Here is a 15773-nt window from a genome sequence, read left to right on the forward strand (position 1 = left end):
ATTGTCTAATCGCTGCAACAACCCAACATGCCAGGACATGCGTTCTCTGAAACATGACCCGCCAAGCCGCACTGCTTCTTAACACACTGCTCGTTTAATCCGGAAGTCAGCCATACCAATGTGTCGAAGGAAACAACATTCGAATGATGACCGAAGTCAGCTTGCAGGTGCCTAGCCCGCCACAAGGAGTCATTAAAGGGCGATGAGTCAAGGAAAGCCCCGCTGGCCAAACCCTCCCCTAACCTGGACAGTGCTGAGCCAATTGTGCACTGCCCTTTGGGGCTCCCGGTCACGGAGCCCCTCCGTGTGACACAACCTGGGATCGAACCAGCAGCATGTAGCCTAAAATGTTACTTTTAATTTCATTATGTAGGCCTAAATCATAATCATATTGCAGGACATCTCTTCTTTTCTGATATGACTGGTTTATTCCCGCTACACAACAAATGTTAGGCTACCATTTATCCATCACTCATTCAATAGCCAAGCATGCTCCAAAGTAAATAGCCTATTTAAAATATGTATGGGTAAGCTACAGTATTGCTATGCGATAAGAGCGCGGCATCATAGCCTATTAAATCTCAGAACCTATACCAAGCAGAAACACAATAATGTATTGATACAAACTTTCATTTATTCAGGGGAGCCCAATTGTGACCAGGGTCTCATTTACAATGGTGCCCTGAGTACAAACAATCAAGAAAATGAACATTCCAAATAAAAAAAACTACAAGGTACCATTACTACAATTTCAACAAATAAACCATTACAATCATTCAAAACAACTGTAATCATCAATGAATTCATTCAACACCTAAACTGCCCTAGCAACACCAGGGAATCAAGATTAGACACAGGTTATTCCAACAATGGGGGGGCACTAAAACTAAAGAAGGATTTACCTAAATTGAACGAAGTTAGGTAAATTGGAAGTTTGTGAAGTAGAGCTTTGTAAACAAAAAGGGAGTAATGAGGTGATCTATGGGACTTTTATTTTATTTATTTTCATTTAACTAGGCAAGTCAGTTAAGAACAAATTCTTATTTACAATGACAGCCTACCAAAAGGCAAAAGGCCTCCTGTGGGTACGGGGGCTGGGATTAAAAATAAAAAATTAATAAAATATAAATATAGGACAAAACACACATCACGACAAGAGAGACACCACAACACTACATAAAGAGAGACCTAAGACAACAACATAACAAGGCAGCAACACATGACAACACAGCATGGTAGCAACACAACATAACAACAACATGGTAGCAACACAACATGGTACAAACATTATTAGGGACAGTCAACAGCACAAAGGGCAAGAAGGTAGAGACAACAATACATCACACAAAGCAGCCACAACTGTCAGTAAGTGTGCATGATAGAGTCTTTGAATAAAAAGATTGAGATAAAACTGTCCAGTTTGAGTGTTTGTTTCAGCTCGTTCCAGTCGCTAGCTGCAGCGAACTGAAAAGACAAGCGACCCAAGGATGTGTGTGATTTGGGGACCTTTAACAGAATATGAATGGCAGAACGGGTGTTGTATGTGGAGGATGAGGGCTGCAGTAGGTATCTCAGATAGGGGGGATTGAGGCCTAAGAGGGTTTTATAAATAAGCATCAACCAGTGGGTCTTGCGACGGGTATACAGAGATGACCAGTTCACAGAGTAGTATAAGTGAGGAGCATTGGTGGCAAATCTGATGGAATGGTAAAGAACATCTAGCCGCTCGAGAGCAGGACTTCAATGACGACCAGCCAACCATTTGATATAGGATGCAGTGATGAGTATTACAACTGTCACCTGTAATAAAGCAAATGGCGCAATGGTAGACAGCATCCAAATGTTTAATAGTGGCTGTTGCAATCTGTAGGGCCCTATAAAATCCATTTGAGTTTTGAACCTGATTCCGTTTTTTCCAAAATTAAGTTCTCTGTTTTAGTTTTTCCAGGTTTCCGTTTCCCACTGTTTTTATTATTATTATTTTTTTAATAGAAAACAAATCAATTGGATGTTCTAAGTCCACATCAATGCTTGAACCACATCAGAAGACCACTTTTGAGGTCTGGGATTTTTTTTTATGACATTTTTGGGGTTTAGGTACCCTTTAATTCCAGTACACACCTAGCAAGAGGCTGTTGTTTAGCAGTGTTTTTGTAGAGCACGTGATGGTTGAGTTTGCAAACAAATACCCACTGGATTTATGCAAATATTCATGATATCATTCTGCCAGATATCATTCTGCCATTGGCTACTTTATAGTTAACATTTAATTGAGAAGGTTTTTGGGAAAGCTTTTCCATCTACCAGAAGATTTTTCATTAGCATCTTGTTACTTCTTCAGAAAGTTGCAGGAAATATGAATCACTGATGCATTCAGTAATAAGGAATCAAGTGAATCACCCCCTATGGATTTTTTTTACATCACTGAGCACGGTTACATGCACACAACAATACGATTATTGTTGATAGTCAGATTAAATAATAGTTTAAGAGATTCCATGCTTTACAAGAAGAACAATTTCCCTAATAATCCTGTTTACATGGACACATTTGAAGTGACTTAAGGACTCCCCTAGTGGAATGAGATGCATTTTCAGAGACTATCCTTTCAAACAGGTGGCCAGCTGAAGCAAAATTGTTATTAAAATGTTGTCTAGTAGGGAAAGGGAAATCCCATACCTAGTATCCCCCATACCTAGTCAGTTGTAGAACTGAATGCATTCAACTGAAATGTGTCTTCCGTATGGGACCAGAGGCTGTCAAAACCTGCTGGGGCAACGAGGAGGTGGAGTTTTGTTTCAAAGATTTGATCGCTTTCCAGCCTGCCTGGGAAGCAGGTAAAGGTGGAGAGGCCGCCCCAATAATTGTTTTGGGGGGGGGGGGGCACACGGGTAGTTTGGCTGGGCAAGGATTAAGCCCCAAGTTGAGCAACCTTTGATTGGACAGGTCCCGTGCTTCGGGTTATTGCGTACTGTGGAGAGGCCAAGTGTTTTTAGGCCGGTGTGCGCAGTGCCAGCGCCCCGCATTTGCCAGGGGGAATTGGGCACCCAGCCAGTACGGGCGGTGCCAGGCCTGCGCTCGAGACCGCCAGTGCACCTCTACGGTCCAGTGCATCAGCCCAGTCCAGTACGTCCTGTTCCCGCTCCTCGCGCTATTCTGACATTTCACATTCTTAAAATAAAGTGGTGATCCTAAAAGACCTAAGACTGGGAATTTTTACTAGGATTAAATGTCAGGAATTGTGAAAAACTGAGTTTAAATGTATTTGGCTAAGGTGTATGTAAACTTCCGACCTCATCTGTATATGTGTGTGACAGATTGATCAATCCCAGTAATTTGTTGCACACGCAAATCCTTGAATCTCCACGTATGCCAGATTTTGGTGAGAAGTGTACGCATGGTTGATAAATTAGTACCCTGGAGAGGAGAGTCAGACCTGCACCTTCTCACTTTGTCAATTTATCCATCCTCTCAAAGAGATTGTTGGATATTGTCTTACTGAATAGAAAAATACATTTCCTCTGACTGTTTGCAATGCTGTGTACATAGACTAAAATGGCATTGTTCGCTGGGTATGTACACCAAAAGAGGTAGAATTATTCAGTTAAGAAATATGTTTGTTATTTTCACATGAACACTGTCAATCCAAATGACTATCAGTAACTACACATTAACTAATGTGGACAGCATGGCGAACACTAATTAGATAACAAATGGAGACTGCCCTTAACCCTTACCTTTGTTTGTTTCCTGCAGTAAGATACCGCACAAGGACCTCTCAGCGAGACTCTAATCTAGCATGAGAGGTGCAACTGTTTCCCGCCAGTCTCACTGCTAAACCAGCACCTGTCCCAACTCCCCTCTGCCCAGCTGCCCTTATCGTTGCAATTAGAGGCTCCCGGGCCTCCAGTGCAGCAAAGGATGTGCCAGATCAACGGTATGCAGACCAGGCCTAACCTCGTGGGCACAGATAACTCAGAGATTGTTGCTTTCAGATAGCACTGCCTCATGTGTGTGTGTCTTGTGTGAGGGGAGAAGGGATGACAATAGCAATTTCATTAAGCTCCTCATGAAAGGTGAAAGTGGCACTAATTAAGATCCTAGGGATTCTATTTAGTACAGGCAGAGTGGTGTAGGCCTAATAGGACTTTAGTGGTTAATTGTGGATAAATGGCAATCAGTTGAAACAAGAGCCAAAACAAACAAAACAGAATCTGCCAATGCAAACAAAACTGCCACATCATTTAGCTATTATAACAGAATACATAAAGTAAGTCACATTTGTGTCGCTGTGTAAGTCTCTAAGCATCCTGGTCTGTTAAATAGCTAGGGCGGCTGATATTTAGTCTGATCCCAGACCTGTTTGTGCTGTTTTTGCAGGACCGGGCTCGGTCCAGGAGCCTCCCTCACATCACATCCCAAAACGCATGGTGGGGAATACACAATGATGTACAGTGCATTCGGAAAGTTCTTAGACCTGTAACCGGTGTAGAGAGGAGTAGGCAGGAGGCATTCACAGGTTTAGAACGGCTGAGTTTATTTCAGCACCATAGATCAAAGCAGGACGAAACCCAAATGCTGTTGTGCTCAAAATGTATCTTCATAAACAAAAAGGCACAGGGCGAAAACAAAGTGCAAAATATAAAGTACTCAGGAAATAGTAGGAGATTCCTCTCAGGAAAACAAGTAACATTTGCAATGACTGACAAAGATAAATGGCAGAAGGAGTATATATACAGTGATAGAGTGGGGATTGGAACCAGGTGTGTGTAATGATGACGAGACAAGTCCAGGGTTGATGAGTGAAGGGCGTTTGCCAGTAGTAGGTTTGGCAGCAGCTAGAAGGCCGGCAACGCCGAACGCCTGAGGTGGATAAGAAGGGGGGCCCAAGAGAAGTCTGGTGTGACAAGACCGCTTGACTTTGTCCACATTTTGTTAATCACACATAATACCCTATAATGAGCAAAAACAGGTTTAGACATTTTTGCAAATTTATAAAAAACTAAAACTGAAATATCACATTTACATAAGTATTCAGACCCTTTACTAAGAACCTTTGGCAGCAAATACAACCTTGAGTCTTCTTGGGTTTTACACTGGGCAAACCTGTCTTTGTGGAGTTTCTCTCTCATTCTTCTCTGCAGATCCTCTCAAGCTCTGTCAGGTTGGAAGGAGAGCGTCGCTGCACAGCTATTTTCAGGCCTCTCCAGAGACGTTCAATCAGGTTCAAGTCCGGGCTCTGGCTGGGCCACTCAAGGACATTCAGAGACTTGTCCCGAAGCCACTCCTGTATTGTCTTGGCTATGTGCTTAGGGTCGTTGTCCTGTTGGAAGGTGAACCTTCGCCCAAGTCGGAGGTCCTCTGGAGCAGGTTTTCATCAAGGACCTCTCAGTACTTTGCTCCGTTCATCTTTCCCTCGATCCTGACTAGTCTCCCAGTCCCTGCCGCTGAAAAACATCCCCACAGCATGATGCTGCCACCACCATGCTTCATCGTAGGGATGGTGCTAGGTTTCCTCCAGACGTGACGCTTGGCATTCAGGCCAAAGAGTTCAATCTTGGTTTCATCAGAACAGAGAATCTTGTTCCTCATGGTCTGAGAGTCCTTTAGGTGCCTTTTGGCAAACTCCAAGTGTGCTGTCATGTGCCTTTTACTGAGGAGTGGCTTCCGTCTGGCCACTCTACCATAAAGGCCTGATTGGTGGAGTGCTGCAGAGATGGTTGTCCTTCTGGAAGGTTCTCCCATCTCCACAGAGGAACTCGGGTTCTTGGTCACCTCCCTGACCAAGGCCCTTCTCCCACGATTGCTCAGTTTGGCCTGGCGGCAAGCTCTAGGAAGAGTCTTGGTGGTTCCAAACTTCTTCCATTTAAGAATGATGGAGGCCACTGTGTTCTTGAGGACCTTCAATGCTGCATAACATTTTTGGTACCCTTCCCCAGATCTTTGCCTCGACACAATCCTGTCTCGGAGCTCTACGGACAATTCCTTCGACCTCATGGCTTGGTTTATGCTTTGACATGCACGGTCAACTGTGGAACCTTATATATACAGGTGTGTGCCTCTCCAAATCATGTCCAATCAATTGAATTTAAGTTGAGAAACGTCTCAAGGATGATGAATGGAAACAGGATGCACCTGAGCTCAATTTCGAGTCTCATAGCAAAGGGTCTGAATACTGATGTAAATACGTTATTTCTGTTTTTTATTTTTAATACATTTGCCAAAATTTCTAAAAACCTGTTTTCTCTTTGGCATTATGGGGTATTGTGTGTAGATTGATGAGGAAAATGTTTTATTTAATCCATTTTAGAATAATGCTGTAACGTAACAAAATGTGGAAAAAGGGAAGTGGTCGGAATACTACCCAAATGCACCGTATATAAACCCTGGATTACTAATGCTATGTATTGGCCATTGAGAGGCTTCGAAGCCACTGGTCGGCCATATTGGCTCTTCCCAGTATGAGCAGTCCTCCATACGAATTAATGGAATTCTACAGTATTTCAATTAAAATGTTTCTAGGACAAAAATTACATGTATTTAAGTATTTTGTTGTTGTAGTGGGAACAGTTACATTAGTCATATCTATAAATTATGGGAAATGCTTTTATAAATAAAAATATTTGCATGTATAGCTCACACAATATAATTGTAAAGTATCCATTAAGTAGGGTGTCCACCCACTCTGCCCAGAGTGGATAAAAAACATGCTTTGGTGATGAAATTTCTCTTCCTTATGTTATAAAATCCATTTTACCAAGACAAATATGATTTTTCATTTTCTGAATCGTTCAGTTGGGTCTTTAACATATCATTAACATTATATCCAAAACAATCCGATTTCGTAAGCTGATACATCCAATAATAAGCACCGAGCTCTATTGACAGAGCGGTTCTGCTTTCTCACTGTGACTTTTGAGGATTTTACATGTTGTGGTGGTCATATGCAAAGTTGTTTCCAAGGGTTGCAAAAAGCCAAATTTGAAAATAAAAAGCTTGCGGTACACTCAGTGCTCTGTTGACATTTCACAAATTCGCTTGTTTTAGTGAGAAATCTTCTGAAAATAACAGGAATTTCGCATTAATATTAAAAGTGTATACTAAAATATGAAAATATATTATCTTGAAAAAATTAAATGTCTTAAAATCGATATACATCTTACCTCTAAACTGTTTTATGTCCTCCGGATTCAAGAACAAAGATGATGAGTTCAACGGAAAGCCTGTCAGTTAGCCTTCATTCTCGCCCAACATCCAGCCATTGCTATTTTCCTGATTTTTGTACACTTTTTTCCTCTGGCCTCCATTGATTTAGTCACCCTAATTTTGGCCATCCTAATAGGTAAAAAATTTAAATAACTTTTGAACGGATTATGACAGACATGCGGTTTGGACCATTGGTTTTCTTAGAGGACTAATTATTATTATTCATTATTTTACCCATTGATCAAAAGATGTGTTTTTGATTGGACAACCTACATTAATAAGGTCTCTGTAATAGAATAAATGTGGCAAAAACGAATGTAGAATATAATTTACAATGGTGAGGGACTGCCAAGATGGAGGCACAGTGGCGCCAACACAGCGCCCCCATATTAGTCATCTAGTGTATAAATGATTGGGCACTAGGTCTCCCTGCACTTTGCCATTCTTCAATCAGCAGTGTAAGTATGCACTTAATCGAAGAAATCATGAGCTGCAGTCTCTGACAGAGTCTGCTGTGTATGGCCTGAATTTTCAGTGCTGCATCGTGTATGCAGTATGAATGTATTCTGTCCGTGTGTACTGAGAGCTCTATGCAGTGAGTGCATCCCCATGTATGGGGATTATAGCACTGCAGTGTTTGCCCCTCGCCCTGCCTGACTGCCTGCATGGATGCTTGCCTGCTGCAAATGGGGAAGGTGACACCAATGGATCTCCCCCTCATCCATCTCCCTACTTTATATAATTCACACACATACGTGTAGCCTACACATTGCACATGCACACACACCGATAAAGCTGTGAAAAAAATATATAGTCTTCAGTCACATACCAAAAAGTAGGCTAGGTAAATCGAGGTCAGCGATACTAGAGCGTGTTCTTGAATCATGCATTTTGACTTTGTGGAACAGCAGCTAGCCTGTACAGCAGAGACCTTGACATCCCATTTCAAATGAGGCCACATGGTGTTCTGTGACACACACACACACACACACACACACACACACACACCCTGGAAAAGTCACCCTTAGCTTTGGACCGTAACAGAGGAATGAGGACGCAGGTGGACAGCCAGGACACTCCAGTCAATACCCCCCCCCCCCCCCCCCACTCCACCCCGCCCTGCTCACCAGAGACCTACTGGAGGCTATTTATAGCGGCTTCAGTCCCCCAGTGAGTGAATCGTTGGTAACGAGCTCAGCAGTGGAGCGCAGGCGCAGCACAGCCACTGGGGACCAGTATGGTGATGTGACTGGGAAACAGATTCACTGCTCTCTCTCTCTCCTCACAGGACACCCTGTGAGGACACACAAACTAGGGCTCTCTCAGCAGCACACAGAGTACAGGAGTAGACTGGGAGACCAGGTGAGCTGCATTCTCCCTCGCCTCCATCAAATTCAATGCCAATAATCATTGAAGCCCAGAGAGAGATGGAGTAAAACACTAAGAGGACTTATAAGCACTTGTCTGTATAAGATGGGGCCCTTTTTTCTCCTGAGAATGAAATGCAAGATACAACCATATGCAAAATAAAACCAGAATGCAAAATTAAACGACAACTAGGCTACTGCTCTCTTGTTAGTGTACTTAGGCTACTGCACTGTTGTGTGTGGTTCCATGTAAGGCCTTAGAAAAAAGGGTTCCAAAAGGCTTCTGCGGATGTTCCAGGTAGATCTCTTTTGGGTTCCATGGAAAGGGTTCTACACAGAACCCCAAAGGGTTCTACCTGGGATCTGCCTGGTCCTTCTGTTGACATAGGACATACAGCCTCTCTGCTGAGTTAGATGTCAGTGTGTTCTGAACGCAGCCCAGCCATCAGCCAAAGACAGATCTCTTCTAGCTATTTCTATTTCTTGGAAGGTTGGCCATGAAAAACAAGGGGTGTAATTACATACAAATAGCCCTTGCATAACTTTAAGAGGAGGAATGATTTACTCATAGTTATTTTCTCCCTTATATTGCTTTTGTACCATCAAAGGAAGAATTAGGGGAGTGTAGAACTGAAAGATGTCATTTGTTTTCCATTATATAGGCCTATCCCCTTCCAGTATAAACGTATGTGTGTGAATGACAAATGACATGATGGCCCACTGCTTGCTTGTTTACCTCTTAAAAACATTTAATGTAATCAAATCAAATAGCGGTCTAGTTGTTAGGCTAGGCTAACTTTCCCATAAATATATCTTTGTCATTAATGAAATCAAATTCAATTGTGTACAACTGGTGTAGAGCTACCGTGAAATGCTTGCTTACAAGCCCTTCCCAACGATGCAGAATAGAAACACAAGATGATTCAAATAAAATACATGAGAATGGAACTACATTATGACACACACAGTAAACCAATACCAAAATTGCAGCCGTTTATGAGTTTAGGCCTAAGCATCGTTTTGAGACAGTCATTTGACTGAGCCTGAATGCTTTGACTGTGTAGTTTATAAGCAGATAAAAGTAATAGTGCTGCAGCCGACTGTTGTAGAGCCAGTGCAGCACACAGTAGCTCAGTTATAACGACGTCTACCATAATGAACCACTTACTGATTTAGTAAATAAATAAACAGCAAACTTTCACAGATAACTAGTCTAAACACAACAGAGCCTTAGCTACTGGCTGCTACACGTATACTGTAGCCCTAATTAGGAACAAATGGCAGCCGTACGGTAACCATGTGGAGGGTTTTCTAAAGCATCAGTCGAGTCGACAATCGAAGTTGTTGAGCACTGTAATTACACATTTGTAAACTTTGTTAACTTAAAATCGCAACAGAAAAAATGTAGGCCTAATTACTCCCATGTATATGACATAATTGATTGGATGATGATGATTTCTTAAGCAATTTATAAGAATTTGGGCATTAGGCTATAGGCTACATTGGACACCATAATTGTTTACTACAGGATAATCAAACTCTGGGCTTCATAATCTTACTCACTCACTGTGAAAGTGTGATGTGATCTATTTAAAAAAAAATATATATATATATATATATATTGCTGGAAGAGTTGCTAATTGATGAGCACTATGTGTACTCAATTATTTATTTGTCACTCATTGTTGCTGCATAGTCACTAAGTACGCTTGGAAGAGCTAGCTTATTGAAGTAAGCAGGAGGGTGTTTTTCTACGTAACCAAGTGTACTGGTGGTACTGGTGGAGGCAGCAGCAGACACAGAAAACAACATCCTGTTGAACTTCAAACAGACACACAAATGAGAAGAGGCACCGGAGTCCACAATGTTAACAGTGCACATGCATCCACCTCCACCCATTCCGCAAACATTCATGACAGATGTCTTCGCCTGACTCAGCTTTACCATCACAGAAGACTGTCTTACTGCAGCATTCGCTAACTGTAAGATGTGTGACAATGAACATGTCGACGCGAGTTGACCATACATTTTTTAAACACCGGGTAATATAAAATAACCATCAGCTGAAGGACAGTGCCTGTCACGAGACAAACACCTTGTCGTTGATCAACATCAAAACGGCGATTGCTGTGAAGTGTACTAACTACTGTACTGCTATCCAACCTGTCTTCATAACGACTCTCACAGCCTCACCAAACTTGAGCAACGTAAATTAATAAATAGTAAAAAAGGTGAATATTATTAGTGCTGATTGAAAACATATATATTTTCGGAAAAATAATATAAATATTTTCCCCTCACCTGTTCTTTTCAACTCTGCCGCTGGTGCGCTCGTTGGTGCTACTGATGTGATGATGTCGATGGTGAGGCTCGCGTCGCGCGTGGATGTGCCTGCAGTAGGAGCGCGCGAGTTTGGTGCAGTATCTACATTTACAAAGACTTCTGGGTAATGTCGTATTTCAACAGTGTGTTCATTTGAGAACTATCTTCTCCGTATGATAACGTTTGTATTAAATCGACACCCTCCTCATTTATTTCCTGCAGAGATAAAAATTAAAGCCTAAACGTACAGATATTTTCAAGTCAAATGAGAAGTGTTGTGACAATATTGATCTAAGACTTTAAGATGATATGGTTATATTCAAGATAGCATTCATGAAGACAGTCCATTACTTGGAAACGCATTGATCTGACTGTCGAATCTGCTAATATATAGGAAGACTCATTTGCACTTCACTTGCACGCTAACGCAAGTAAAAGAAAAAGTGCAATTCTTATATATTGACAAACATTTTCTCAAATAATAAATATAGAATGTCTATGTTATTGGTCCGGGACCGTTATTCCATGAACTTCATTGTTTTTTCATGCGGAATAAATATAATTGACCTCAAGCTGTCATGCATTTGGCGAATCTACCGTTTATAATAACCTCTTGAATTTACCAGCCGCACACACTGATCATGGCGGCGACCGTAGGTAGTGGAAATGCCCCTGTGTCGGACACTCAACCCTCAACCTCGGCCGATAGGAGCTATGAAGGTTCAACATTTCAGTACAGCATGGTCCTGGAGCACCTCATCGGGGAGAAGAGGCCAATTAAGGATCTGAATCCGACCGTTATGGGGGGTCTTCCCAATCCCATGAAAACCGACGACCAGAAGATGATCGAACAGGGAATGGAGAGCTGTGCCTTCAAGGCCGTGTTGGCCTGTGTTGGAGGTTAGCCAGTCTTTCACTATTGTCGACGATATTAAAAATGTGTCATGCATTTGCATGAGTTACTGTACAGTTCACAGTTGCAACTAGCCTCTAGCTTTGTCCATCCATGGACGACCTCATGGTGACAGCTGATTGCAGTTACAGTACAGTAGGTACACTAGCTTCTCTCTGCATGCAGGAGGCCGACAATTTATAATGCACATAGTTGTTCCAAATGATTGATCTTTTAACGTGTTGGTAGTTTACTGATGAGATAGATCCACTCATCCTCCCTTGCTGTCTATAATATTGCTCATTCTCACTATAAGGTATAGTAGTAACAGTACTATTTCCATAGTTGCTGTAGCTAACACAATCTTGTGACACTTTTCTCTAAAGGGTTTGTTCTTGGGGGAGCGTTTGGTGTGTTCACGGCTGGTATAGACACCAACGTGGGATTTGACCCCAAAGACCCCATGAGAACACCCACGGCCAGAGAGGTTCTCAAAGACATGGGCCAGAGGGGAATGTCCTACGCCAAAAACTTTGCTGTTATTGGGGCAATGTTCTCCTGCACAGAGTGCATCATTGAATCGGTAGGATGATTCTGATCCTTTTTTTCTGCTGAAATGCATCAGAAAATAGTCATAATATGCTAACTAAGAGAGTAGCAAATTGAAAGTAGTCTGTTGATTGTCAGTGGACCGAAGGAAGTAAAGATATATTGAAACTCAGCCCTAGGTCCATCTTTATTCTGGCAGCGTGTAAATGCATCACAAGCACGAGACAGCCTGTTAAGTTTGGACAACTTGCGGGACCTTAATGTTGTCATCAACAAATCATATGTAAGCACGAACCACAAAGTTATGTTCAACAAATCATGAGATTTGTTGAACATGGTTAAATAAAATACAAAACTTTGATCTTCTAGGCTAATGGGTGTTGATGAAATGAATACCATGAACATGTAATTGTGGTTCTGGAAATACCAATGAGAATGTGAAAAATCTGGACCCTATCCGAAATGGATCTGTCTTTCCCACCCAACATGCATAAATAAATAAAGTGAGACCCGCTCCGAGTGGACCTGAGGACAGTCAAACCTGTTCCGAGTGGACCTGAGGACAGTCAGACCTGTTCCGAGTGGACCTGAGGACAGTCAGACCTGTTCCGAGTGGACCTGAGGACAGTCAGACCTGTTCCGAAAGGATCGTGCTGGTTCGGATCCGAGAGACCCATTCAGATCTGAGAGTAGGAAGAGAAAGAAACTGCCAGAGCATCAATAAAGGGCCATCAATAAACAAACAAAATTAGCCAAATGAGCCACAGTTGCATGTCCTTAACTGCCTATAACAAATAGCAAAAAAAAACTATTTGTGTTTTGATGCGTAGCATATTCAAAACTTCAGTCTATTTTATTGGTTTTTACTTTCCTAAAACAAGTCTAACTCACAGTTCAGCTGTCGGAGATTTGAGCACTAAATGCATCAGGGCATTGCATGCATATAGGCCTATGTATGATATTCATGTGTATATATATTTTTTAATTTATATATGGGGGACAAGCTTAGGCCTAGAGACAGAGAGGTGCCATGTTATCGACATGCATAGGCCTACTTGTCAGATAGGTTGATATGTGTATTTTCTGTAATTCAAGGTTCATCTGTAAAAGAGACCTTGGTCTTAGTATGACTCGCTGATAAAATAGGCTACTACTGCTATACAGATATAGGCATATAGGAGGCTAATTTGTTTATTTTCAATCAGAATATTTTGAATAAAGTATTATATCGTTAGATTAAAGGAGTAACTATGGTAGGCTTAAACTTTCTTCCTCAAGTTCAACTGTCGGAGTCAGTTGTAGTGCTGGTGCGCACTACACATTCATATCATATGCCTGCAGTAGCCTAGCTAAGCCTAATAAGAACCATACCAAACCTTCACAAAAGTTGCTTAACATTTATTAGGGTAATATCAAAAGTAACTCTAGTCATTGTTTATAGGGAAAATACTAACAAGTTATTATATTGCGGCATTAAATCAACCTTTGCATCTTGCCCTTTTTTCTTTCCTTTTCATGGTTTGAGTGCGAGTAGCATAGTAGACCTACCAGTCATTCTATTATATTGCGCTAAACACATTACAGACAGAACTTTAATTTGGCCAACGAAAATGGCTCAACAGAATGAAACCTTAACATTACCAACAACAGCCTACCTTAGGCCTACTTAACGAATGACAGCAATAGGCTAATGCGATTTATTTTACAACAGGCCTACTTTTAACCTTAAAGTAAATATGGAGCTCAACATTTAAAACAACTTAATTTAGCCAATGAGAATGTCTCATCAAAATGAAATACTTTTTGCATAGGCTAAAGAACTGGTTTAGATTATTAAATCATTTATAATGACTAAATAATTGATAATAAATACATGCAAGGCTGCCGGAACCAGTTTCAGCTGGACATAAGCAATACAGTTTATTGAATTGCAATTGGCTGACAAAGATAACAAGCTTGTGCAGTTCTCATCACACAAACATTAAATTAAGAAGACGGACCCAATCGGTAAATAGGTTTTAATTGCACATTCCTGAGACCTGTAGCAATTATATCAGAACTGACCCAGATCCGAGACACAAGTCAGAATTTGATCTCGGAATTTCGGGTCTGTTGAAACCGTGAAGACATCTACTGGAAATACTGTATTGTGTATTTGTCAGTCTCATACTGCCCCCTTGTGGTGTATTTTACATTACAGCACAGGGGAAAGTCAGACTGGAAGAACGCTGTCTACAGTGGTTGTGTTACTGGGGGAGCAATAGGATTTCGAGGTGAGTTATCTACTTCATTTGTCAGTTCAAATGTCTCATGCATTAATATCATTTTGTTGAAAGGTAATTGTTTCAAGCACTGACTGTCTCCCTTCTATCTTATAGCTGGGGCGAAGGCTGGCGTGCTGGGATGTGGAGGTTTCGCTGCCTTCTCTGCTGCCATTGAGTACTATCTTCGATGAAAACCACCTTCTATACCTTTGAACTCTTGTTGAGGGATCACTGTCCCTCTGGACCAGAAACAGACTTTATACCTCGTGGAGAGAAAAAACATCCCTGATAACACTGCTCTGCAGATGGAGCATTTTATCATGAGGATTATCTACACTTGGACAATTCCACGTTTGACCTTTTGTTGACTGTATCCTGTGCACTGTATTTACAGTGTCATACAGGGTGGGCCAGTCCAGGCTTATGTGGCCCACTTGTTATGCTGGCTTTGCCTTTATCTAAAAAGTTAAGTCATTGAGATGAACCTCTAATCAGTGTCAGTCCATATTTTTTGGTTGTAGTCGAGAGCTGGCTATTCTCTCGTTTAGTTTTTGTGGGTAAAATAAAGCCTGGTGAAATTAAGTCCGAGTCCATCAAAAAGTTTGAATCCAAGTCAATGGCCGCATTTGAGTGGTAAGGACAAAAGTCGAAGGTGCATAAGCAACAGCCGAAAGTCGGATACTGTGGTTTGCTACAGCAGCGCTCAGTTCAACATGGCAATGTTGTCATTGTTTATAAAAGGTTTTCATTGTTATGTAGAAATAAACATGTCTCCAACACACATAACACACAATATGGAATCATGTGTGTACATTATTAAATCACATTTATTTGTATATTACTGTACCCATGAATTGGTTTGTCATGTCTTTGCATGGGTCAAACAAAAACACCCTAATGATTGGTTGACAATAGAGCCCCACAATGCCTGTAATGGCTTCAGAATGAAGTTGAAGAGCAACTGTAGAGACTTGAAGTCAACATTTCATGATTTTTGTAAAGTTCATGCAGTTGTATTGTAGCCACAAGTCACTTTTTTGCCCCAGAATGCAGCAGTGGTGTAAAGTACTTAAGTTGTTTTTTTGGGGTCTGTACTTTACATCTTTGACTACTCTTACTTTACTACATTCCTAAAGAAAATTATGTACTTTTTACTCCATACATTTTCCTTGA

At 41.4% G+C, this 15773-nt stretch overlaps 2 protein-coding genes across 3 annotated transcripts in view; one reads left to right on the top strand and one right to left on the bottom strand.

Annotated features, from left to right (window-relative positions):
- Nucleotides 1-11025, bottom strand: part of LOC106567978 (cytospin-B-like) — a 175485-nt gene extending 164460 nt beyond the window's left edge. Inside the window, exon 1 of one of the 2 annotated variants that reach the window (XM_014137915.2) lies at nucleotides 10875-11025. The gene's annotated coding sequence lies outside the window, so the exon portion shown is untranslated. The remainder of the gene's footprint in view (nucleotides 1-10874) is intronic. The other variant, XM_045693566.1, reaches the window with a different exon arrangement.
- A 468-nt stretch (nucleotides 11026-11493) lies between these two features.
- Nucleotides 11494-15446, top strand: timm22 (translocase of inner mitochondrial membrane 22 homolog (yeast)). The gene is made up of 4 exons (XM_014137914.2): nucleotides 11494-11795; nucleotides 12174-12370; nucleotides 14537-14609; nucleotides 14715-15446. The coding sequence occupies exons 1-4, from the start codon at nucleotides 11537-11539 to the stop codon at nucleotides 14789-14791; spliced, it is 606 nt and encodes a 201-aa protein (XP_013993389.1). The 5' UTR covers nucleotides 11494-11536; the 3' UTR covers nucleotides 14792-15446.
- Nucleotides 15447-15773: the final 327 nt, after the last annotated feature.

Source organism: Salmo salar, chromosome ssa13 (assembly GCF_905237065.1).
Source record: "Salmo salar chromosome ssa13, Ssal_v3.1, whole genome shotgun sequence".
Taxonomy (NCBI): Eukaryota; Metazoa; Chordata; class Actinopteri; order Salmoniformes; family Salmonidae; genus Salmo; species Salmo salar.